Source organism: Kogia breviceps, chromosome 5 (genome assembly GCF_026419965.1).
Source record: "Kogia breviceps isolate mKogBre1 chromosome 5, mKogBre1 haplotype 1, whole genome shotgun sequence".
NCBI classification, from domain to species: domain Eukaryota; kingdom Metazoa; phylum Chordata; class Mammalia; order Artiodactyla; family Physeteridae; genus Kogia; species Kogia breviceps.
This window is the reverse complement of record NC_081314.1, coordinates 104,129,871-104,156,410: the sequence shown is the minus strand read 5'-3', so window position 1 is coordinate 104,156,410 and position 26,540 is coordinate 104,129,871. Positions and strand designations below refer to the sequence as shown.

The following is a 26,540-nucleotide window of genomic DNA, read 5'->3' as shown; positions in this document are numbered from 1 at the left end:
TAGTAGTAGGTTGAAGATCATAGGAACCCAGGAGTTGTACTTTCTATACATTTGGAGAGAATGATTCCGAGGCTAAACTTTAATTACCCGTAATTTCCTTAGGTTCAAAATTCTGTCTCATGGTGGAGACTTCTAATTATAATAATTGCCACTAAAGAGCACTGCTTTGCCTTTCTTCTAATTTCTAAATGCACCAACTGCTTAGCACTTCAAAAGTGAAATGCATATAGAGATATATGAAAATAAGCATTTTCTATTTCTCCATAAATTTTAAACTTTTAAGAAAAAAAGTCCCCTGTAATCCACAATTTAGCACATCAACTGATTTCTTTTTTCTCTTTCAGTAATGTGTTACCACACATACATGTAGCACATGGAAATAATCTTAATGTACTCAGCTTTTTAAAACTTTCTTTACTTGGTAGAATCTAAATATTTTTTCACGTTACTCTATGATTTTCTTAGTTAAGCATAATCACTTTCTTATTGTAGGACATCATTTCATCAATGGGTTCTGAAATAAAATATTTGCCATATTTTTGTTGGTTTTGTTTTTTGATACTTGTTTCCTAAAATTTTTTTTTTTTTAATGACACTTTCTACTAACCCAAGAAATACAGAGCATGCAGTTTTGTTTGTTTTGTTTGTTTTTGTATCAGGGTTATTTAGTCTTGTGCAAGAAAAGCTATAGCAGGAGCATTTGAGATTTTTTTTTCAAAATTTTTTGGACAGAAGGGCCCATGGCAGGCACATTGTTAAAGTAGTTGCTGTTCTAACTTCCCACGCTTCCTTTCCCCTCACTTCCTTCTGGATATTTTTGTTCTTCTTGACCTCCTCCACATTCTCCTGTCTCCCTCCCTCCCCTTCCTCTTCAGAAGGTTTTCCAGCAGCTCCTTCTCTCACCTCTGCATTGAACAATAAAGCTGTGTGTACATGTGGAGAGAAGTTGAAAAAGAAGACAGATGGTTCTTTCATTACTGGGTTGCTCTGGATTAATTGAGCTGGATATGTTATTTTTTTCAAGGAGACTAAGCTGGATCACATGCATAACCAGTCATGGGCTACAGTCATGTAATATATGCAGCCGGTTTTGCTGTTGGATTTTTTTTTTTTTTTTTTTTTTTTTTGGTAATTACATCACCCTGCAGAGCATTTTGGGAGGGGCCAGTAGTGAGTTTACTAAAGTATTTTCATTCAAAATTTTTTTTAATGCCTTAAGATTTTTCTCAGGTAGCCAAACCATCCTTATAAGCATGCTACCTTTGTGTTTTATTTCAGCACTTACAAGTGAAGAAGCAGCACCACCTTTTGTCTTGGATAATTTCTAGTGGAGAGGCTCCAACAATTTAGCAGCAGCCTCCTGGGCCTCCAGCACCCTTACCACATTCTACATCCTCAGGGGACAGAGGGCCTTTGGGAACAGACCCCTAAAAGAGTAGGTAAGCAAAGCTAACAGGACTGTCTTCTCAGACTTCCTAGATGTTAAGTTGGAACCCTTGAAATATTTTTATACAGTGTTTCCCTCTGGCAGGTGACTTTACCCTCTCCTTCTTTGTATACAGCTGCCTGTTAATTTATCTCTTACTAGTTTAACAGGTGGCCAGAGTGCCTATGAAACTACATATTAGGTAACCAGTGACTCTTTAGCATATCCCAAAATTGAGCTATGAAAGTTTTCAGTATTATTTTCACTCTGAGTCTAAATGGGCCTTTTTGGGACTGTTCTAAACCAACATGGAAGTGAAAGAATAAATAAACTGAAGTTACAACTAGAATATTACATGCATCACAACTATTGTAGCAAGTGCTGTTAACCAGCTTTTTAAAATGAACTCTAGTTCCCTCTCTGTCTTTAATGCTACAATTAATAATAATTTCATTGAAGTACCTTAATATAATTTGTGTGTATATTCTCCTTACTATGCCTGGAATCCCATGTACAAATTTATACCTATTTATAAATTCATTCTGAGAAAGCTCGAGCTCAAATGTCTTCTAGGAATTAGCTCCATGTTTTACCCATGAATCCATAGCCTTTCTGATTTGTTGAGGTTCATCAGAGAACAATTATTCTACTAGCAAATTTGTTATGTTACTGCTTTGTTTGGAAATCATTTTATGAAGGACACTATTGACTTACAGTATTATGCTTTAGTACTATTGGTACATCTGGGCATTTACAGTGGTTTTGGGATTTAGTCCTTGGGAATCTCTTGAGCTCTTCATTGTTCATACCAAGATTATGAGTGGATTCAAAGTCCTTCCCTAGTGTTCTGAGGCACTGGTCTTGCAGAACTTTTGAGCACTGTGAACGTAGGCTGAAGGTAAGGCTGGATCTTCAGGTTTCTTACTGCCAGAAACATCTTAATTGAAGGAAATCTGGGCTATAATCATCATGGAGATTTCTGGAACTGCCTTTTCTGTCAATCCATACATCTCCTTGCATCAAGAATATGGAAATATTTTGAGTCCTTATAGCCTAATGGTGAAGAGCATGGATTCTGGTATGTGCCTGGGTTCAAATCCCAGCTTCACCACTTACTGCTTGGGTATCCTTGGATACATTATAACTTCTCTGTGCTTTAGTGTCTTCATCTGTATGATAGGAATGACCTTTCTTAAGGGATGTTTTTGACGATTAAAATAATTATATACCAAGAGCATTTAGAAAAGTTTCATCACATAAGTGTTCAGAAAATTTAACCTAGTTGTATTGCCATCTGTTGCACTGTTTTTTCTTCTTCCTCCATTCTCTAGTCTAGGGCTAACAGGTATTCAACTCTTCATCCTTACCTTGTTAGATGTGGCTGACTGACCCCAGCATTTGCTTCTGAGCCTAGAGTACCATATTTGAATCCTTCTCAACATTTTAATGGATCCAAATCAGAGTGTAAGGCAAAAACTATTTGCCAACTCAGATTTTTTGTAAAGCTCTTGATTTTCTTTCTTGCTTCAAGACATAAATTTGATATGCTGATTACAAACCTAGGTTGTTTGGTTTTACTAGGACTCAGAGCAGTTTTATTATGAAAAGCATAGAAAGGTATGGCTTCTATAGCCAGAAATAGGGTCTAAGATGAGTTTTGCTAATGAATTACTGTTACCTTGAATGCCTCTTGTTTCACATTTAGAAGCAGATGGGTAAGCCTTCCTATCACAGATACTTTGAAATGTTTAAATAAATGTGGAGAAATAATAGCTAGTGTAGTAATGGAAGCTTAATTTCTTTCTTTTTGAGGGGGTGTTCTTATTGTACACTGTCATGAATTCTTCGGTATCTTTACCAGGATGTTATGAAGTTAGTTTTTTGGTTTTGTTTTTTTAAAAAAATAAATTTATTTATTTATTTTTGGCTGCGTTGGGTCTTCATTGCTGCGCACGGGTTTTTTCTAGTTGTGGTGAGCAGGGGCTACTCTTCGTTGCAGTGCGCGGGCTTCTCATTGCGGTGGCTTCTCTTGTTGCAGAGCACGGGCTCTGGGCACATGGGCTCAGTAGTTGTGTCTCACAGCGCAGGCTCAGTAGGTGCGGTGCACCGGCTTAGTTGCTCTGTAGCATATGGGATCTTCCTGGACCAAGGCTCGAACCCATGTCCCCTGCATTGGCAGGCAGATTCTTAACCACTGCGCCACCAGGGAAGTCCCCTGAAGTTAGTCTTTTAGTGAAGCCTTGGTGTATGCGCAGCTTATACTTTATTAGTTTTAAAAGAAGAATTAAAAACAAGATTAGGAGAGTCCTTACCATGTGCCAGACATTTTTCTAAGTGCTTTATATTTACAACTTATATAGCTCTATTAGGTACTATCTTTATTCCCATTTTACAGGTGAGGTATAAAGAGGTTAAGAAACTTCCTAGGGTCATACATCTAGACAGAGGTAAAGCTGAGACTCAAACCCAGGGTGTCTGCCAAGGAGACAACCTTAACACCTAATTGCGCTGCTACCTGCAGAGAAGAAATTACTTGTAGAAGAATATGAGAAGGAAGATGGAAGGGCCGAATTAAAGAAGTCTTAAATGCCAGGCTAAGTGATTTTATGTGTATTTGGCAGACAATGGGATAACAATGAAGGTTTTCCTGGGGGGTGGATGACAAAATGAGAGCCGGGCTTGCTTTGAGGAGTTTATGCCAGCTCAGCACATGGGCTGATTTAAAGGGAAGATAAATTAGAGATCATTGCTAGTAGCTGAGAAGTAATGAGAACATGTGTTTAGGAAATAGCATTAAGAGAAGAGCTTGCGAACACCTGTATTTAGGTGTGCCAAGGAGGAAGAGAAAGGTTTAGAAGCTCAGGCAGCAGGAGTGAGATGCAGTGCCACCCGAGGGAGGTGTTTCAGGAATTGAAATCCATAGAGATTTGAGAGGACTGGAATGACATGAAGACTAGTAGGTTATTGTTGTGTACCCATGATGAGCCCGGAGTCATGCTGGAGGAAAATCCACATAAAAATGTTCTCCTGCACTACCAACTCTGCTACTTATGAATGAGGTCACCTTTGGCAAGTTTTTACTTTTTTCTAAATCCTGTCTGCTTCTTCTGTAATGTGGTGACACAAGACCTTACTCTGTCTAAATGCCCTGAACTCTTGCAGTCTTTCCAGCTCTAAGATCTGTAACTCCTGGGCCCCAGGTGTGAATAGCAATAATTGGAAATGTTGTGAGTGAGTGGTGATTCAGTTGGCCCTTTTAGGTGAATCAGAAGGCGATGCAGGATGAAGTGTGTGTCATGTAGATGTAATCTGAGAGATGTAATCTGCATATTTTGTCTCAAAAATAGCAGTGGTGATACTGGTAGTAGATGGAAGGTGGAAGGATAAGGCTGTAAACAATATAGGAATGAAAATACCCAGGGAATTTGCAGAGAGACCACAAATATCCCCTAGAATGATGATGGGAATTTTTCTCAAAGCCACTTATTTTCAAAGAGAGTCTCACTAGTTTGTTCGGGGAAAATTTTGTTGATTGGAAATTTTTAAAGGTCAAGCCCAAAAGACTCTTAAAAGAGGTAGCATGGAACTTAGAATGAGCTTTCAGTTCTTCTCAACAACTGTTTTTGGTGAAGCCCTGATCCTCTCCATGGGCTGTGATTCCTCTTTCTTCTGACCTTCTCCAGCAGTGCTTCTCAAACACACAGATCACCTGGGGATCTTGTTAAAATGCACACTTGACTCAGTAGATCAAGAGGTGGAGCTGAGATTCTGCAGCTCTACCAAGTTCCCAGGTGATGCCAATACTTTTACCAAATGCAAGTTCATGTGCCCAACGCACAGTGAGGCCAAATAAACTGAACTGTTGGAGTTTGGAGCAGAGAAAGGTTTATTGCAGGGCCAAGCAAGGAGAGCAGGTGGCTTGTGTTAAAAAAAACCCAAACTCACCGATGGTTTGGGGGGAGAAGTTTTTATAGGTAAAATTTGGGGTGAGGGCTGCAGGATATGTGAATTTCTTCTGATTGGTTGGTGATGAGGTAACAGGGTGGTGCTCCAGAACTCTTGTGCTCAGCGGGAAATTACCATCCTCCACCTGGGTGGGGGCCTTAGTTCCTGCAGAATAATTCAAAGATATATTGTTGTGTATATTCCTTGAGGAGGAACCAGGACCCTGCCCCAAGGCTGCACTATTGTTTCTTGATTGCTCCTCCCTTGTTTCTGCATCCCCTCCCTTTCCTAATTACCAACTGTTTGAATCTGCCCTTTGGAACTCAGGGAAGGTCTAGGAGGCAGAATGAAGCCTATTTCCTACAAACAAGAAATGGAGGGGCTTCCCTGGTGGCGCAGTGGTTGAGAGTCCACCTGCCAATGCAGGGGACACGGGTTGGTGCCCTGGTCCGGGAAGATCCCACATGCCGTGGAGTGGCTGGGCCCGTGAGCCATGGCCGCTGAGTCTGCACGTCCGGAGCCTGTGCTCTGCAATGGGAGAGGCCGTAACAGTGAGAGGCCCACAAAAAAAAAGAAAGAAAGAAATGGAGGACACAGAAAGGTTTGTACCAGGGAGGGACCCACAGGGTCCTGCTTGGTTTCAATACTTTCAATACTGCTGGTTTGTGGACCACACTTTTGAGGAGCAGGGGTCTAAAATATTTAATTTTACTTCTCACAACAGATAATCATAGTCATCTTGAAACAGTGTAACTTCCCTCGCCAGACTGTTAGCTCTGTTTGCCATGTCTTAAAATAGAGTACATGTGCATAATGAATGCTCAATAGTGATAGATTAATCCATTCTTACCCCTGTCAGTGATTTGTATTATTCAGTGGTGTCAATAATTTGAATTGTTACGATAGGGGATTTTTCCTTTTAACTGAGCAATTGAAGCAAATCTGTTGTTCAGAAATAGGCACCGAAATGTAATATAAAATTTTCATATAAAGTTAAAAATACATTTACTATATGACCCATGAAAACACATGCCTACCCAAAGTCTTGTGCTTGAATTTTCAATGTAGTGATGGCAAAATCTCAGCCTCTGTGTTCTGGTGCCAAATTGAATCTTGGAGATACTTTTGGGTGAAATAAAAAAGAATAGCTTTATTGCTTTGCCAGGCAGAGGGGAACACAGAAGGCTCGTCCCCACCTGGGAGGATTTGGTGAGGAGTTCTATAGCAGTAGTTCAAGGGTGGGGTTGCTGATAAGGATCAGAGTGTGTGCAGGGCCTATACTCTGCCTCTTGTGGTCTTCTGATGAGCTTTGAGGTTATCAAACTGTGATCTTCTCTCTGGAACATCTTGCGTTTTGTGGGTGTTTTAGTTGTACAGAAGAGCTTAAAGATAATTGTTATGTGTGTCCCTTGAGGCAGAACCAGGACTCTGCTCCAAGCAGGCTGTACCACTGTTTCTTGACTGTTCCTCCCTTGACTCTGAATCCCCTTCCTTCCCTGATTAGCAACTGTTGGAATCTACCCTTAGGAACTCAGGGAAGGTCATGGAGGCTAGAGTCTGTTCCCTACAAACAAGGAACAGGGGACACAAATGCTTCCATGCCCAGGGGCCCCACAGGGTTCTGCTTGGTTTCAGTAGCTGTATTTATAATAACTAAAACCAAAAAGTAACCAAATGTTTATTAACTGGTGAATTGATAAACAAATTGTGATTGTGGTGTAGCCATACAATGGAATACTACTTAGCAATGTCAACTGATTTTAAAAAGTGCACAACCTGGAAGCTGAGAATTATGTTTTATTCAGTGCCCTTTCTGAGGACTATAACCTGAGAGACAGCGCCTTAGATAGCTCTGAGGACCTGTTCCAAAGAGGTAAGGGAGAAGCCAGGATATAGAGGAGTTTTTGCTGAAACAAACATACAGATGTAGTTGAACATCAAAAGATTACTGCTAAAAAAAAAACAACAACATCTCAAGTTAATGATTTTAGTACTTTTCTGTGTGGGAAGATGCAAAGTCTGGGCTCATTGAACTTATTCCTTTGATATACATCTTAACTGTCTAGGGCCCATATCCTGTTTTTCTCCACCTCAGGGTGCACTGTTGGGGGACCAGGGGTGTTGGGGGGGGGCGGTGGCTGCAGTGGCTGATGGGCAACATTGCTGTTTGCTGAAATGGTAGGCAACCTTTTTTTCTTTTCTTTTCTTTCTTTTTTTTTTTTTTTTTTGTCCACAGCAATAAAAAGGAAAAAGGCTTGAATTCCTGGTAGAAGTAACAACATGAACAATTTTTTCCAAAAGCATTATACTAATATAAATAAGCCAGAAATAAGATACATAGTGTATGATTCCATTTATATGAACTTTTAGAGAAAGAACTATAGTGATAAACAGATCAGGGGCCAGGAACTAGGGAAAGAGAGTTGGCTGCAAAGAGGGACAACACAGGAACTTTCAGTCTTGTTGGAAATGTTTAGTATGATTTTGGTGATTGTTACACAACCTTACAGATTTGTCAAAACTCATGAAATTGTGCACTTAAAAGTGGTGGATTTTATTATAATTTTCTTCCCTCTATACAGTTCATTTTAATTTAATTATTTTTTAAAAAGTTTATTTATTTTTGGCTGCTTGGGGTCTTCATTGCTGTGCACGGGCTTTCTCTAGTTGCAGTGAGCGGGGGCTACTCTTCACTGCGGTGTGCGGGCTTCTCATTGTGGTGGCTTCTCTTGTTGCAGAGCACAGGCTCTACACACGTGGGCTTCAGTAGTTGTGGCACACGGGCTCAGTAGTTGTGGCTCGAGGGCTCTAGAGCACAGACTCAGTAGTTGTGGCTCGCGGACCCAGTTGCTCCACGGCACGTGGAATATTCCCAAAGCAGGGATCAAACCTGTGTCCCCCACCCTGGCAGGCCGACTCTCAATAACTGTGCCACCAGAGATGTTCCACAGTTAATTTTAAAAATTGGCCACCATCATTAACGTGTTAACAGTATCTATTGCTCTTTAGAGTCTATCTTATCAATAGGACATTAATATAAGAAATAGAGAAAATTTCCACTCTGGGAAAAGAAATGGGTCTCTGGGAGAAAATATGAATAAACAGTAGGACCATAAGAAGTTCCCTTAAAAGCTTCTTTGTGTATTTTCAACGAAGCTGAGGCTAAAGGGAGAGATCTTGAAAACAGGAACTTCAGTTCATTTATTTTTAACATCTAATATAGTGTGCTATTAGCTGAATGATTTTAGTCTGTCCTGCTGCACTATTAAGAAACAAAATTCTGCTGAAACATCATTTCTCTTCTTTTTATATTCTTTTCAGTGAGCATACCCAACTTTGGGGGCAGGATTTGGTCATCTGCTTTGGAAGTGACAGCTTAGCTTTTATTAGCTGAAAAGATCTGTCTACATATACTAAGGATGTAAATCTGGGAAAAGCATTGGCTTTCTTTTATTTATTTTTAAAATTTTATTTATTTATTTTTTATACAGCAGGTTCTTATTAGTTAGCTATTTTATACTCATCAGTGTATATGTCAGTCCCAATCACCCAATTCATCATCACACCACCACCCGCCACTGCCACTTTCCCCCCTTGGTGACCATACGTTTGTTCTCTACATCTGTGTCTCTATTTCTGCCTTGCAAACCAGTTCATCGGTACCATTTTTCTATGTTCCACATACATGTGTTAATATACGATATTTGTTTTTCTTTTTCTGACTTGCTTCACTCTGTATGACAGTCTTTCTCTACGTCCATCCACATCTCTACAAGTGACTCAGTTTCGTTCCTTTTTATGGCTGAGTAATATTCCATTGTAAATATGTACCACATCTTCTTTATCCATTCATCTGTCACTGGGCATTTAGGTTGCTTCCATGTCCTGGGTATTGTAAATAGTGCTGCAGTGAATATTGGGGTGCATGTGTCGTTTTGAATTGTGGTTTTCTCTGGGTATATGCCCAGTAGTGGGATTGCTGGGTCATATGGTAATTCTATTCTTAGTTTTTTAAAGAACCTCCATACTGTTCTCCATAGTGGCTGTATCAATTTACATTCCTACCAACAGGGCAAGAGGGTTCCCTTTTCTCCACACCCTCTCCAGCATTTGTTGTTTGTAGATTTTCTCATGATGCCCATTCTAACTGGTGTGAGGTGATACCTCATTGTAGTTTTGATTTGCATTTCTCTAATAATTAGTGATGTTGAGCAGCTTTTCTGTGCTTCTTGGCCATCTGTATGTCTTCTTTGGAGAAATGTCTATTTGGGTCGTCTGCCCATTTTTTGATAGGTAGGGTTGTTTGTTTCTTAAATATTGAGCTGCATGAGCTGTTTATATATTTGGAGATTAATCCTCTGTCCATTGATTCGTTTGCAAATATTTTCTCCCATTCTGAGGGTTGTCTTTTTGTCTTGTTTGTAGCTTCCTTTGCTTTGCAAAAGCTTTTAAGTTTCATTAGTTCCCATTTGTTTATTTTTGTTTCTATTTCCATTACCCTAGGAGGTGGATCAAAAAGATCTTGGCTGTGATTTATGTCAAAGAGTGTTCTTCCTATGTTTTCCTCTAAGAGTTTTATAGTGTCTGGTCTTATATTTAGGTCTCTAATCCATTTAAAGTTTATTTTTGTGTATGGTGTTAGGGAGTGTTCTAATTTCATTCTTTTACATGTAGCTGTCCAGTTTTCCCAGCACCACTTATTGGAGAGACTGTCTTTTCTCCATTGTATAGCCTTGCCTCCTTTGTTGTAGATTAGTTGACCATAGGTGTGTGGGTTTATCTCTGGGCTTTCTATCCTGTTCCTTTGATCTATATTTCTGGTTTTGTGCCAGTACCGTATTGTTTTGATTACTGTAGCTTTGTAGTATCGTATGAAGTCAGGGAGTCTGATTCCTCCAGCTCTGTTTTCTTCCCTCAAGATTGCTTTGGCTATTCGGGGACTTTTGTGTCTCCATACAAATTTTAAGATTTTTTATTCTAGTTCTGTAAAAAATGCCACTGGTAATTTGATAGGGATTGCATTGAATCTGTAGATTGCTTTGGGTGGTATAGTCATTTTCACAATGTTGTTTCTTCTAATCCAAGAATATGGTGTATCTCTCCATCTGTTTTTGTCATCTTTGATTTCTTTCATGAGTGTCTTATAGTTTTCTAAGTACAGGTCTTTTACCTCCTTAGGTAGGTTTATTCCTAGGTATTTTATTCTTTTTGTTGCAGGGGTAAATGGGATTGTTTCCTTAATTTCTCTTTCTGATCTTTCATTGTTAGTGTATAGGAATGCAAGAGATTTTTGTGCATTAGTTTTGTATCCTGCAACTTTACCAAATTCATTGATTAGCTCTAGTAGTTTTCTGGTGGCATCTTTAGGATTCTCTATGTATAGTATCATGTCATCTGCAAACAGTGACAGTTTTACTTCTTCTTTTCCAATTTTTATTCCTTGTATTTCTTTTTCTTCTCTGATTGCCATGTCTAGGACTTCCAAAGCTGTGTTGATTAATTGTGGTGAGAGTGGACATCCTTGTCTTGTTCCTGATCGTAGAGGACATGCTTTCAGTTTTTCACCATTGAGAATGATGTTTGCTGTGGGTTTGTCATATATGGCCTTTATTCTGTTGAGGTAGGTTCCCTCCATGCCCACTTTCTGGAGAGTTTTTATCATAAATGGGTGTTGAGTTTTGTCAAAAAGCATTTTCTGCATCTATTGAGATGATCATATGGTTTTTATTGTTCAGTTTGTTAATATGGTTATCACATTGATTGATTTGCATATATTGGAGAATCCTTGCCTCCCTGGGATAAATCCCACTTGATCATGGGGTATGATCCTTTTAATGTGTTGTTGGATTCTGTTTGCTATTATTTTGTTGAGGATTTTTACATCTATACTTATCAGTAATATTGGTAAGTAATTTTCTTTTTTTGTAGTATCTCTGTCTGTTTTTGGTATCAGGATGATGGTGGCCTAGTAGAATGAGTTTGGGAGTATTCCTTCCTCTGCAATTTTTTGGAAGAGTTTGAGAAGGATGGGTGTTAGCTCTTCTCTAAATGTTTGATAGAATTAACCTGTGAAGGCATCTGGTCCTGGACTTTTGTTTGTTGGAAGATTTTTTTTTTTAAATAAATTTTAAAAATTTTATTTATTTTTGGCTGCGTTTGGTCTTCGTTGCTGCGCACAGGCTTTCTCTAGTTGTGGTGAGCAGGGGCTACTCTTCCTTGTGGTGCATGGGCTTCTCATTGCAGTGGCTTCTCTAGTTGCGGAGTATGGGCTCTAGGTGCACATGCTTCAGTAGTTGTGGCTTGTGGGCTTTAGAGCACAGGCTCAGTAGTTGTGGCACATAGGCTTATTTGCTCTGCAGCATGTGGGATCTTCTCAGACCAGGGATTGAACCTGTGTCCCCTGCATTGGCAGGTGGATTCTTAACCACTGCGCCTCCAGGGAAGTCCCCGTTGGAAGATTTTTAATCATAGTTTCAATTTCATTACTTGCGATTGGTCTGTTCATATTTTCTATTTATTCCTGGTTCAGTCTTGGAAGGTTATACCTTTTGAAGTATTTGTCCATTTCTTCCAGGTTGTCCATTTTATTGGCATAGAGTTGCTTGTAGTAGTCTCTTATGATGCTTTGTATTTCTGTTTTGTCCGTTGTAACTTCTCCTTTTCCATTTCTAATTTTATTGATGTGAGTCCTCTCCCTCTTTTTTCTTGATGAGTCTGGCTAAAGGTTTATCAGTTTTGTTTATCTTCTCAAAGAACCAGCTTTTAGTTTTATTGATCTTTGCTATTGTTTTCTTTATTTCTATTTCATTTATTTCTGCTCTGATTTTTATGATTTCTTTCCTTCTACTAACTTTGGGTTTTGTTTGTTCTTCTTTCTCTATTTCCTTTAGGTGTAAGGTTAGATTGTTTATTTGAGATATTTCTTGTTTTTTTGAGGTAGGATTATATTGCTATAAACTACCCTCTTAGAACTGCTTTTGCTCCATCCCATAGGTTTTGGATCATTGTGTTTTCGTTGTCATTTGTCTCTAGGTGTTTTCTGATTTCCCATTTGATTTCTTCAGTGATCTCTTGGTTATTTAGTAACATATTGTTTAGCCTCCATGTGTTTGTGTTTTTTATGTTTTTTTTTCCCTGTAATTGATTTCTAATCTTATAATGTTGTGGTCAGAAAAGATGCTTGATACAATTTTAGTTTTCTTAAATTTACCAAGGCTTGGTTTGTGACCCAAGATGTGATCTCTCCTGGAAAACGTTCCATGTGCACTTGAGAAGAAAGTGTAATCTATTGTTTTTGGATGGAATGTCCTATAAATATCTATTAAATCTATGTGGTCTATTGTGTCATTTAAAGCTTGTGTTTCCTTATTAATTTTCTGGATGGATGATCTGTCCATTTGTGTAAGTGGCGTGTTAAATTCCCCCGCTATTATTGTGTTACTGTCGATTTCCTCTATTATAGCTGTTAGCGGTTGCCTTATGTATTGAGGTGCTCCTATGTTGGGTGCATATATATGTATAATTGGTATACATATATACATATATATACATATATGTGTCTGTATGTGCCCATGTCAGTCTGTATGTGTCCCTAGGTCTGAAGCAGGTGTCTTGTAGACAACATATATATGGGCCTTGCTTTTGTGTCCATTCAGCGAGCCTGTGTCTTTTGGTTGGAGCATTTAATCCATTCATGGGTAATTATCGAGATGTATGAACATTCCTATTACCATTTTCTTAATTGTTAATGGGTTTGTTTTTGTAGGTCGTTCTCTTCTCTTGTGTTTCCCACTTAGAGAAGTTCCTTTAGCATTTGTTGTAGAGCTGGTTTGGTGGTGCTGAATTCTCTTAGCTTTTGCTTTTCTGTAAAGCTTTTGATTTCTCCTTTGAATCTGAATGAGATCCTTGCTGGGTAGAGTAATCTTGGCTGTACGTTCTTCCCTTTCATCACGTTAAATATATCATGTGGGCTTCCCTGGTGGCACAGTGGTTGAAAGTCCGCCTGCCGATGCAGGGGACATGGGTTCATGCCTCGGTCTGGGAAGATCCCACATGCCTTGGAGCGGCTGTGCCCGTGAGCCATGGCTGCTGAGCCTGCACATCCTGAGCCTGTGCTCTGCAATGGGAGAGGCCACAACAGTGAGAGGCCTGTGTACCGCAAAAAGAAAAAAAAAAAAAATATATATATATATCATGGCACTCCCTTCTAGCTTGTAGAGTTTCTGCTGAGAAATCAGCTGTTAACCTTATGGGAATTCCCTTGTATGCTATTTGTCTTTTTTCCCTTGTTGCTTTCAGTAATTTTTCTTTGTCTTTAATTTTTGTCAATTTGATTATGATGTGTCTCATTGTATTTCTCCTTGGGTTTATCCTGCCTGGGACTCTGTGCTTCCTGGAATTGGGTGGCTATTTCCTTTCCCATGTTAGGGAAGTTTTTGACTATACTCTCTTCAAATATTTTCTCGGGTTCTTTCTCTGTCTCTTCTCCTTCTGGGACCCCTATAATGAGATCGTTGGTGTGTTTAGTGTTGTCCCAGAGGTCTCTTAGGCTGTCTTCATTTCTTTTCATTCTTTTTTCTTCTGTTCCACAGCAGTGAATTCCACCATTCTGTCTTCCGGGTCACTTATCCGTTCTTCTGCCTCAGTTATTCTGCTATTGATTCCTTCTAGTGTATTTTTCATTTCAGTTATTGTATGGTTCATTTCTGTTTGTTCTTTAATTCTTCTAGGTGTTTGTTAAACATTTCTTGTATCTTCTCAATCTTTGCCTCCATTCTTTTTCTGTGGTCTTGGATCATCTTCACTATGATTATTCTGAATCCCTTTTCCCTGTCTCCACTTCATGTAATTGTTTTTCTGGGGTTTTATCTTGTCCCTTCATCTGGTACATAGTCCTCTGCCTAGCTGCATAGCATTGTATAGCAGAAGAATTGGGGGGAAGAAGAGAGAAAGAAAATTATGCATATTCTTCTTCTGCTATACAGAAAGGAAAAAACTATGTGTTTAGAAATCAGGCAGAATGTATACAGTTGGTCCAATTTATTGAAATTATACTAATAGCTTTTCCAGGGAGGAGGTGCATAAATCAAATTATAATTTTCCATTAGTTTACTCAGTAATATCAGATTTTTTCTCCTTAATTTGTATTAAATAACAGTAGCTCAGAACTTCAGATTTAAATTTAGCTTTTTAAGGTGGTGTAATATTGCATGCTGAATTTTATATGTGCTATTTTTATTTTTAAATTTTGGCCTATTGAGAATTTTCAGATCCTTCTAGTAGAAATCTGATCAACCAGACTACTAATTCCTTAAGATTTATCTCTTTAATTGTGAAATGAACAGTTTCTTCTTTTGTATTTTAATGTTTCTAAGTAAGTATATTTTAATAAATGCAGACTTTAATGTGTATCATTCCCTTGCTTAACAAGGTATTAAGTGACTATATTAAGTTCATGCTGTTATAGTTAAAAAATACAGTGATTATAGTTCTCCAGAATGTACAATTTAGAAGTTTTCCATAATGTACAATGTAAAAACCCAGAAAGATCTCTTGAGTGGGGATGATAGCAGCCCTGTTTTCATCATCATATGTGAAAAGGGCTTAGTGCAGTGCTGGGCATTTTGTAAGTACTTAATAAAGTGTGCTATTATTTATATGATCATCAGTACCAGACGGTGGAGGTCCTTGGTATATAAATGAGGCTTCTGGACACATTTGGATCATACCATTAATAATAAGGATCATTACTTGAAAGAGGGGTAATAACTGAGTTAAAGAGGACTGAGGCCTTTCCATCCATTGCTGTGAGGTCCTGTGTGTCTTCTTTAAGGTTTGGGCTCTATGGAGACGGCTAGATCTAGGAGGCTTAGGGGACCCATGGGGCTGGACTAAGAGATTTAGACATTAATGCATAGGTAGAGCTGCAGCTCATGTGCACAGGGGCATGTGATTGCAGAGAAGAGTCATAAGCTGAGCAGTAAATACAAAGAGGAAGGAAGGCAGGATGTAAGATCTGTTGCCAAGTTCAGACAGTCTCGGCTATGTGTCAGTGTGAGCTGAGGTCTGTTGGAGACCTGAATGCAAAAGAGTCTCTCCTAGGGTTAAATGGACACAGGCTGAGAGCAGGGCCACCTGGTAAGATTGTGGAGGTGAACCTTGAACAGGGGCACCTGGCTGAGAGGAAAGTTGTGGTTGAAATCCTGCCCATGCCAAACTATGTGCCCACAGGGCTGTGTGGAGCCAGATGGGGTGTCCTTGTCTATTCTGCACAAAGATGCAAGTTATCAAGTATTTTTGTTGAGCAGAGGTACGTTGGATGAGAGAGGAGACCGACTAGCAGCAGAGCAAGACCTCTGTCACTGGGGAAGCAGAGGGTATCAAGGGATAGAGTAGATGAGTGCATGGTGTAGGATCCTAGTTACTTAGAATTGGATGTTTGATTGCTGAGCTGCCCGGGTAGCTGAGAGAGGGAAGAATGAAGACCTTGGAAAACTAGGATGTAATTCAGGGACCCGGAAACAGGAACTCAGGCCAGGTGAATGACATGTCCAAGTGTGGGATCAGTAGGAACCTGACCAAACTGTTGAGCTGCTCCTGGAGTCTTCTCAGCCTCCCTTTCCTTTGGGCCAGGATCAGGCTCAGAGGTTGGGGTGGAGCTGAGCCTACAGATGGACACCGGGGTGTGTCTGCAGCTGAGCCTAGAGGTCACTGGGTGGAGAGGCCTGGCAGGTGGGGTCCGTCTGTGTGTGGAAGCATGTTTCTTCCTTGGAGTCATGTGCTATTGACTGAGATACCCACAGGGTTTTTGTGCTTAGAGAATAGAATGATGTTTCCAGAATTATTGCTGAATATGCTTTTTTCTAACTGGTTGTTGGAAAAACAAGCCTCTTTAGGTTTGAAAAAGCATTAGAGAGTCTAAAAATAAGAATCTGACCATTTTCAAGTGTCATTCCATAGGGTTTTTGTTTTGTTTTTATAAGCAATGCTATTATGGTTGCCCTGGGGCTCAAGAATGTGCATTGAAATAGGAACCCTCCAGTTTGATTCTTAAGCATACTGAAGTTTGAGGATCACTGCTCCAGGACACTCAATAGAACCATGGAGAAAAAAAAAAAAAATGGATTTACTGAAATCCAGAATAGAGTGGGGGAGGAACAAGGTTGTGAGTAATAGGGTGTTATTTCAGCACAGTTTGTGACTGTAAACTTTATCTCCATTTCATCAATTCCTAGAATTGATACTGCTTAGGGAGCTGGTAGGATGGGCAGATGAGACATTCTGTCATGTTTAGTCTGGTATCAGAAGGCTGGACCTGCACCAATCTGTAAAAGCTCACATCTGGAGAGCAGCAGTACAGTGTGTGGACTCTGGTCTGATAGATACAGGTTTGAGTCTGTTCTGCAATTTATTAGCTCAGGTAAGTTAATATTCCTCTCAGAGCTTCAGTTTTCTCATCTGTGAAATGGGAATTGTAAGTGTACTATTTCCCTCACAGGGTGGTTGTGAGGATTACACGAGATAATACACCCAAAGCATCTGTCGGGGGGCCTTGACAAATGCTAAGCACTGCAATATCTTAATGATTCTAATCAGCCATTATTCATTAGGCATTTGCCATGTGCTAGGCATTTTGGATTAAAAAAATCAATACAAAGCATCTAGTTATGAGATCTGTAACTACATTCAACAATTATCTACTTAGCGTCTTCTTTGTGACATGTATTGTTAGAAGTAGATAAATAAATACAAATAAAATGATTGACAGGTCCTGCTCCCACGGAGTGGGGTCATTATTGTAACATCTGTTATGGTCTCCGTATGTCAGTACATTCCTCCATGGTTCTCTTGAGAATCCTAGAGCAAGTGATTCTCAAACTGTAGTTTGGGTCAGCATAAGAATCAGACTGGAGTGTTCTTGTTTCAATACACTTTTCCAAGCCCTAGAGACTCAGATGAAGTAGGGGCTCAGGAGTGTGCATGTTAACAAGCCCTGGGCCGGTGCTGACCCTTGGACCTGCCATGTCACTTTGAGGAACGCTGCCCTGCAGCCCTCTCCCTGCCACCCATGTCTGTATTTGCCCTTTCAGAACTCTGCCCATCAACAGCGCACTGTCAGGAAGTTGTCAATTAGAATTTTCTCTTTTGGGTTCCCCTCATGTATTTTGTCTTGATAGACAGGATGACACCAGGAATAGAACTGTGAGAAAGAAATGGTCAGACTTAAGTCTGTTTCTGTCTCTTAAACTGTGTGAGCTGGGACAACTCATGGAATTGCAGAAACTTTCATTTCCCTCATTCATCAAGAAGATGATGCCTGCACATGTTTGTTTGTTTTAACATCTTCATTGGAGTATAATTGCCTTACAATGGTGTGTTAGTTTCTGCTTTATAATGAAGTGAATCATCTATACATATACATATGTCCCCATATCTCCTCCCTGTTGCGTCTCCCTCCCACCCTCCCTATCCCACCCCTCTAGGTGGTCACAAAGCACTGAGCTGATCTCCCTGTGCTATGCGGCTATCTATTCGCACTAGCTACCTGTTCTACATTTGGTAGTGTATATATGTCCAAGCCACTCTCTCACTTCATCCCAGTTTACCCTTCCCCCTCCCCGTGTCCTCAAGTCCATTCTCTACGTCTGCGTCTTTATTCCTGTCTTGCCCTAGGTTCTTCAGAACCATTTTTTTTTTTTAAGATCCATATATATGTGTTAGCATACAGTATTTGTTTTTCTCTTTCTGACTGACTTCACTCTGTATGACAGACTCTTGCACATCTGTTTATCAAGCTTGTTTTGAGCCTTAAATGAACTGATGGACATACAAGCATTTTATGAACTTATAAAATATACTGTTATTATTAAAGAGAAGGAAAACCTGTTGCAAAGATTGAGCTCACTTTGGCATATGCAGATTATTCATCTATTGGGTTATGTATCATAATTGGGGAAGAAATAAACATTTGATCTCTGCCAATGATTCCTGCTCTCCCTTGACACCCTCTACTCACACTTTCGGTAAATAATTGCTTTATGGCTTAAACTTTGTGAAGGATGTTTTAGGGACTCTGGTCTTAGTAGCATCTGCAGCCAAGAAGCAGATATGTGTTTAATGTCAAGATCTTGAAACTTGTTTGCTTTGGTAACTGAAGCTATATTGAAGGGGCTTTTTTTTTTTTTTCTCCCCTTAAAGCAGGCACTCTATGTTAAATTCTTACTGGTGTTCCTTTGAGTCTTTTGCTCAAAGCAAAATGGTTGTTTCATTTATAGACTTATAATTAGAGAATTCATTTATTTGTGGAAGTTTTTGCTGTGAGCAAGTAGAGGGACTCTACATGTTTACCACAAGGATATCCTGGCTAGCCCCAGTTTGCTTTGCAACTTGAATATGGATGCTTTGAATTGCCCATGACATGTGAGAGAGTGGCAAGGCTTCCAAAATTTTTCTCAGATGGTGTATGCAGTGGCTCTTCACGAGTAGGTTCATTTTACTTTTTGAAGGAAAAAAATGTTTTCTCACACTTCTTTGTCTTCAGCTAAACCACAAACTGGTGAGGATAAAAACATCTCACTTACCCATACTTTCGTGCTCTGTAAAGTGATATATAAATTTCCCAAAGAATATGTTTTGAGGGACAGATAAGCAAATTGAACTATAAATATTGAGTTCTTTCTCTAGACTTTCATATGCTATCTTACCTTAGATATAAATATGTTTTTAAAAAATTGCTGATACTGATAAGTGGCATCCTTGTTGGGTGTTTGCAAAACTGATGTTACTCTGGGTGGAATTTTAAATATTTAATCTGAGTATTTAAGCAGATTGTTTGGTGACTATTTTGGCCCATGGTAAAATGCCTTCCAGGACAGTCTTAAGCCTGGTATCAGTAATTTCTAAAACTTTCTCTGTCCAAGTCTAACTTGTGGATTCTAGAACTTCCAGAGTTTCCAAACACCCCTGATATCTGAGACTGTCCAATGTACAACAAAAAAGGCTTAATTATAGTGTATTTTCAGCTGAGTCACAGGGTATAGAAAAAAATTCCATTGTGTTCTTTGGAGTCTTTTATATTTATCCTACATTCATGTTTGTGTGACACTTGAATGAAAAAAACAAAAAACATTTTGCAGAGGCCAGTTCAGTTAAAGGGCTGAATGAGCCAAGGCCAGGCCACGCCAGCTCCCTATGTCCTGCCATCATGAATCATGACTCGTGGCCTCTGGCCAAAGTGTTTAATATTAGCACTTCTCTCACAGATGAAGGGGAGGAAGCAGAGCTAGTATTTGTTGAACATGTCATAAGGGCCAGGCTCTGGGCTAGCTATCTTTCTGTCTTTGTTTCCTCGATTAACCAGTTAAGTGATGTGTCCAACATCTCCCGTGCCTCACTGTCTTAGACTTTTACTCTGATCATCGCAAACCTTAATTCTCTCCATTACTTGGATTTTACCAATTATTTCTCAAGAAGCACAGAACCATACTTTTTCTTTTACCCACTAATGATCATGCAATTTATTTATTGCTTTTTACCAAGAATTTAAGGTGATTTCTAAAATAATGCACAATACATCAAGACATACATTGCAAATGGGCAAGGAAGACAGAATAAAGTGGAAAGGGAAGCACAGGCCTGAGGTGATCTATGAGTCCTTTCCATGCTTTACCCCCTTTGCCAGCAGAGGAAGTGGCCTTTCCGCCACAGCCACGCCCAACTGACTCTGCCAGACCAGTAAAAATACTGCACAGGCTACATTAAGGGGAGGCCAAGTTTCCCTTTGGTTTTCTCAAAACCCGTGCATTTTACTGTATAGAAAAAAAGCACAGCTGGCTTTAGCTTTAGAAGACAAACAACCATAAAATATACAAACTTATTCAGCACATATTTTCGTGTCCTAGGTTATGCCAGACGCCCATCATTTTGGCCACTATGTCTCATAGCCAAAGAGGTTGGCTGTGTGCTCTCACTCCTCAACATGGGAGAACAGTCAGGTTGGAAAAGGGAGACTGATTTACCTAAGGCCCCCCTCCAAGCCAGGAATTATGTGGAGTTGGGCCATGATTCCTGTCTTCTGATTTCTAACCAGTGTTGACTCTTCATGGGGATTATGTCCGCTACATTAGAAGTGTGTGTAAACTAAAATTTGCTCATGTAACGCATTCATTTGCTTCCTCCTGACAGTCTGCATTTCTAAGTAGTTTATAATAGTGGCACATGGGGGTGGTGGCTGCCTTAACTGCAGTGAGAAGCAACAGCTGACACCAAGGGAGGTGTGCTCAGCAATCTGCACGGGGTAATCCCTACAGTTTAGGGTCAACTCCAAACAGCCCCACACCCTCATTAGCTCCAGAGGGTCTCAACTCTAATGGAGCCCAGAATGATGATTACATTTGTTACGATGACCTCACATGATCAAGAACAGCTTCATTTATGTTTAGTAGATTATACTTAAGAAGGCAATGGAGCTCTTTAAGAATCTAACCAATCAACTATACTTCAATAAAATTTAAAAAGAAATAAAAGAATCTAACCAGACTCACACGTTCGACACTGCATTGCCCTAATTGAGGTTAATAGAGGTGGACAGGAGTGAGCCGAGTGGTACATTCAAGTATCTAGATGGACCAGAAACTTGATAAGAGATGCAAAGAAATAGTATATCTGTTTAAGCAACATGCATTGAATAGAAGATCTAGTATAGAAACATATATTAAATTTGTCACATTTTAATTACATGTAGAAGTGAGAACATACTCATTTCTGCCTTTGAAGCAGAAGTGGGAACTAAACAAAATGTTTTAGGCTATAAAAAATATATTTTGTCAGGCTTCCCTGGTGGCGCAGTGGTTGAGAGTCCGCCTGCCAATGCAGGGGACACGGGTTCGTGCCCCGGTCCGGGAAGATCCCACATGCTGCGGAGTGGCTGGGCCCGTGAGCCATGGCCGCTGAGCCTGCGTGTCCGGAGCCTGTGCTCCGTGACGGGAGAGGCCCGCGTACCGCAAAAAAAAAAAAAAAAAAAAAAAAAAAAAAAAAAAATATATATATATATATATATATATATATATATATATATATATATATATATAGTAAAGGGTTTTTTTAAAAAATTTATACTCTAGAGAGGATTGTGTCCAGGTTTGTGTCTATCTATAAATGTGCAGTGAACTCTACTGTCCATTTAGTATAAAAACAAGCAAATAATTAGCTAAATTTACCTGTGCTATGATATGGTGCATCTAAAGGTGTGTAAAAAGTGAGGATGTGGGAGAACTTCCCTGGTGGCACAGTGGTTAAGAATCCAGCTGCCAATGCAGGGGACACGGGTTCGAGCTCTGGTCAGGGAAGATCCTACATGTCATGGAGCAACTAAGCCTGTGCACCACAACTACTGAGCCTGTACTCTAGAGCCTGCGAGACAACTACTGAGCCCACGCACCACAACTACTGAAGCCTGCATGCCTAGAGCCCGTGCTCGGCAACAAGAGAAGCCCACGCACTACAGCTAGGGGAAGCCCGTGAGCAGCAATGAAGACCCAAAGCAGACAAAAATAAATAAATAAACTAAAAAAAAAAATTGAGGTTGTGGGAAATACTGTTTAGTAGCTTTTTTCCCCCAGTTTTTTAAAATGAGAAAATGACTTTTAGCATAAATAGCATTTAAAAGTCATTTCGAGCACTGACAATACAAAATGTTTATTTACATCTTAAGGCATATATTCATTTTCTCTTGAGATAGAGAAAATAGGTATTTTTTAATATTTCTGAAAAAAGTTTTGGATATGAAATAGATGTGTAAAATTTTGTTCTGAATGAATTTTTTTCCTATCTAACATGGGAAAGTATTGGTCTAAACGTGAATAATGTTGTTGATTAAAGAGGATGAGGAGAGACAGAAAAAATATTCACTTTCTGAAAATTTAGTGGGTGTTTCCAAAATAACAGGCTGATGCCAGTTTCTTCTATTCTTTTCTCTATATGTTTATGAACTAATGCTTGTATGTAAGACATTGTGTAAATCACCTGTATAACCATCTTGCCTTTCTCTTGGCCTTCATCCCCTGTGTTTCAGGTGGGCCAGCCATGAGAGGGTACCTTGTGGCCATCTTCCTGAGTGCTGTCTTCCTCTATTATGTGCTGCATTGTATATTGTGGGGAACAAATGCCTATGGGTAAGTTTTATTTTTGTTGTTTAAAAATGACTATCAAACTGGTCTTTCACATAGACCTGCAGATGATATTAGAGGGACCTATTAAAAAAACAAAAAAACAAAAAAACAAACCCTGTAATATTTTGAACCTTTTCTAGCTTTTCCATTATAAATTAGAGTTTTACCATTTTAGTATCTTTTTTTTTTTTTTTTTTTTTTTTTGCGGTACGCAGGCCTCTCACTGTTGTGGCCTCTCCCGTTGCGGAGCACAGGCTCCAGACGTGCAGGCTCAGTGGCCGTGGCTCACGGGCCCAGCCGCTCCGTGGCATGTGGGATATTCCCGGACCAGGGCACAAACCCGTGTCCCCTACATGGGCAAGCGGATTCTCAACCACTGCGCCACCAGGGAAGCCCAACAACATCTTTTTATTGACTTTTCAGTGAAGCAGTGGTGTTGACCATCTTTGGGACATCACGTTCTTATTTATATAATTCATCTTTTTGAATTGATGGAGTAATTCTTAGACTCAGTGGCACTTGATTCTTAGAGTCTAAAATGCTTGGATAAGAGACTGTTGATAAAATGTAGACACCACATATGGTTCCTTTTGTTTAAAAATATTTGGTGAATAATGCTGTATGTACAATTTGAAATGACTTTGGCTTGAAATGTCACATATAAAATTTGAAGAGGCACTGGTAGTTTTATTAAAGAGAAAACTTCTATAATAAGATTTTAATCATTTTTCCTTTTTTTCTATTTTGAAAAGTATTTCTATTTTGAAAATAGAAATAGTATTCTATTCTATTTAGTATTTAAAAGTATTAAATACTATTTAATAGTATTCTATTCTATTTTCAAATAGAATATTTGAAAATAGAAAATAGTTATTTTCTATTTAGAATAAATTAATTGCAAATAAAAAGTTAGCTACAGTTTATAGCCTGAATAGAAATGACTAGAATAAATACCACACAGGACTTGATTTCTTTGCATTAGTCACAAAGCATGGGACAATCTAGAAAACTTCAAAATCAATTATATTTCTTTGAAAAAGGAGTAACAGCAGTTACTGATACATCACAACTCGTCAACTTATAATACAAGCTTCCTGACATGCATTTCCTGAGTGAACCCAGATGATCATTTTTTAAAACAAGGAAATTTTGACAAGTTGAAGTAAAGTAAAATAGTTCATGGCTTCTAAGCAACAGGTTTTGTTTTTTAAATACCAAAAGAAAATTCAGAACAGCATTGTAAGAGGATAAATTAAAGCTATGCTACCACATACAAAATTTTGCTAGAGTCAATTGAGTATAACACAACTTTTCAAACCAAAGGAAAACAAGTCAAGAGATTAAAAAAATGATTCTGTCTAATCTAAAAGAAATCTACTGATTTCTACAAGTGTCACAAAGGGTTTGAGGTAGCGTAACTGTCTGTACTTTCCTTGTGGTGTGTTTAAAAAAAGGGGGTGGGGTAGCGGGAGGGGAGAAGAAATGTTTTCTTGCTTCTGAAAGCAAAGAACTTATTGGAATTAGAGAATAAACTGACCATGCAAGTATGTCCCTCCATTTGGCTGTCACTGGTGCTCATCTGCCAACCAAACATTTCCTTGTGTCCCACTGTGGCAACTGTCCTTTTAGGATTCAAGCCCACAGTTAAGGCTGGTCTGTTAGATTAACCACAACAAAAAAAAGAGCACTGTCGTCTTTCAACCCCTTATACCTCCCTAAATTTCTTAACACCTGAATAAGTCCAAATACAGGATAGCTGATTAAACATTTCTTTTTCTAAAAGCAGATCGAGTCACTCTCCTTTCTTGTTAATTTATGCTTTTTCTCATGAGAATGATTTTTTTCTAGAAAAGTGAACAGATGAACCACAGTTTAAATCTAAAAAATAAACTTGCCAAATGTTGCTGATACTAAAAACAGATTAGTTATCATGGGAGGAAAACTAGATAGTCTAGATTAAATTGCCTACTCAAAGGTGCATATAAAATGTTTCTTAGCATTAAGTTTTTGTTATAGTACTACACTCGGGAGAAACATTAAGGAAAAAATCTTTGCCGATTATCTTCAATGTGATTAAAAACAAAACGTCTCGTACATAATGGTAATTAATATGAATTTTTTTTTACAAAGTATTCTAATTTACCAAATTTCATATTTAGATGGGGGTGGGGAGAGAGGCTCTCTTGTCCTTCTTCCTAACTTTGCAAATCCTTGAGCTATGCTTTGCTAAACTACCATTCACACCAAGTGTGAGACCATCGTTACCGTGCTACTCTATCAAGAACATTCTAAGATATTTTCTATAATAAAGATAAATAGAGAAAAAGTTAATGTACATGTTGCTGTATTCTACAATGTTTGCAAAAAACTGTAAACTAACACAGTTTGAACCAACAGTACCCTCAGTTACACAAAACAGTTTTTCAACCCTGAGGAGGGGTGATTCAAAAACACTAAAGGCATCAAATTAGACTATGTCTATTTCTCCTCAAAATATATTTTCAAAACTCAGAATTCAGAAGTCTGGTATTTTTGGAAATTCCTTTGCTTGAGTTTCCCAGATTTTTGCTCAGAAATTGCTACTATGTATTAGACATGTTTAAAAACATTCTTCATCTTAATGCAAATGACCAGAGCAGAAAAACTGATGTGGACAACAGCTTGAAAAACCCAAATCACTTAGCTTATAAATGTATAATGTAATCCTGGAGGACAACTGCCTGTTAGTCTCGAGGTATCCTTTTTCCTATTGTCAGTCCTTTGGTGAGGAATCAAGTTTTGATGACCTTTAAATCCTGAATGAGTGGTGAGTATAGGATGTCAAAATAAACCACATAAAAACTTCTTGTCTTAGACAAAAGTTCTGTACTTTTTGCCAGTGTTTGAATAGTAGATCCTAGATCATGTTTCTCGGTTTTGTTTTGTTTTACTAGATTAAAAAAAATGATGCTTCTGCATTTAACCTCATCACTGGTTGATTGTAATGCTCTTTATGGTCACTGGAAAAACCCAGTGCCAGGTGGGTCGGTTTGGACACAAGTTTTGAAGTTTTGGACTTAAATAATGAGCCATAGATCTTAGAAGTCTGATTATATACCACATGACGATCCTACTGCAGGCATCTCTCCCTTCACCTCTGCCACTTCTGTCTCTGTCCTGTACTTAGTAATGGAAGTCAAGAACAGAAAAGAAAGCACGAAGTTTACTAGATTGCTAATTCCCTACAAATCCTATTCTTGGTCACAGGGGAAATGATAAAGAAGACAATGAAAAGGGTCCAAATTCGGCACATTTTTCTTGTCATCAGAGTTTGGGGAACGTTCATGTCACTGCTAAGCTAACACATTACTCCAGACGCAGAAAAGTATTGTGAAATTACCTCGGATGCTGGTAATTACCTCGGAGCTGGAAATTACCTCGGAATTTGCTTCCTTAAAAACTGTTTAAGACAAGTAATGGTCTTTTTTTAAGAAAAAACACCCACAGTCTTCACAGTATCCCCAAATAGTTTGTTTTCTGGTTTAATAACCTTAGAAACCAAGTAATATCTTATACTTTATTTTGTCCTCTGACTATAATTTGGTTTTTGTGGCTTGGTGTCCTGGCCCACTATATTTATGTACCTTCCTTACATATAAATCAAGAGATTTTTGCCATTTGGGGTATTTACAAAAGATGATTCTCTGCATCTGGCCTCAGAGTTCAGAAACCTAGCAGTTTTAACTGTGGATTTTGTACCAAAAAAAGTTTAAAAGTTGAGTCAGTCCATGAAGGGTTTAGGCTGTTTCTCTTTGAATCCTGTGATTGCAGAAGAAAATTGATTCATTTTCTTTTTGAGATTAATTCCCCACACAACTGATGATCATTAATAGTTTGTTATATTAGGCTGGTTTGCTCTTTCCTGGCTGAGTCTGGGTCCTGCTGCCCCCGTCCCCTTCATTTGTTTTCATTGTTGTGCTATGTCTTGTATCACAATACCCTTTGAAATTGTGGAGACAAGT

The 26,540-nt window shown here is 38.9% G+C and overlaps 1 protein-coding gene across 29 annotated transcripts in view; it reads left to right on the top strand.

Annotated features, from left to right (window-relative positions):
- Positions 1-26,540, top strand: part of ST3GAL6 (ST3 beta-galactoside alpha-2,3-sialyltransferase 6) — a 78,790-nt gene that overhangs the window by 19,145 nt on the left and 33,105 nt on the right. For 14 of the 29 annotated variants that reach the window (XR_010840797.1, XM_067034838.1, XM_067034837.1 and 11 more), the window contains 2 exons: positions 1,279-1,439; positions 22,443-22,542. The exons of 1 other annotated variant lie outside the window; for it this stretch is intronic. Coding sequence is in view for 17 of the 28 variants with exons in the window: in XM_067034838.1 (XP_066890939.1) it covers positions 22,454-22,542 (89 nt within the window). In the remaining 11 variants the exon portion in view is untranslated. Of the gene's footprint in view, positions 1-1,278; positions 1,440-10,894; positions 10,992-22,442; positions 22,543-26,540 lie in introns of those variants that run through there. 14 more of the 29 variants (XR_010840799.1, XR_010840798.1, XM_067034836.1 and 11 more) reach the window with 2 other exon arrangements.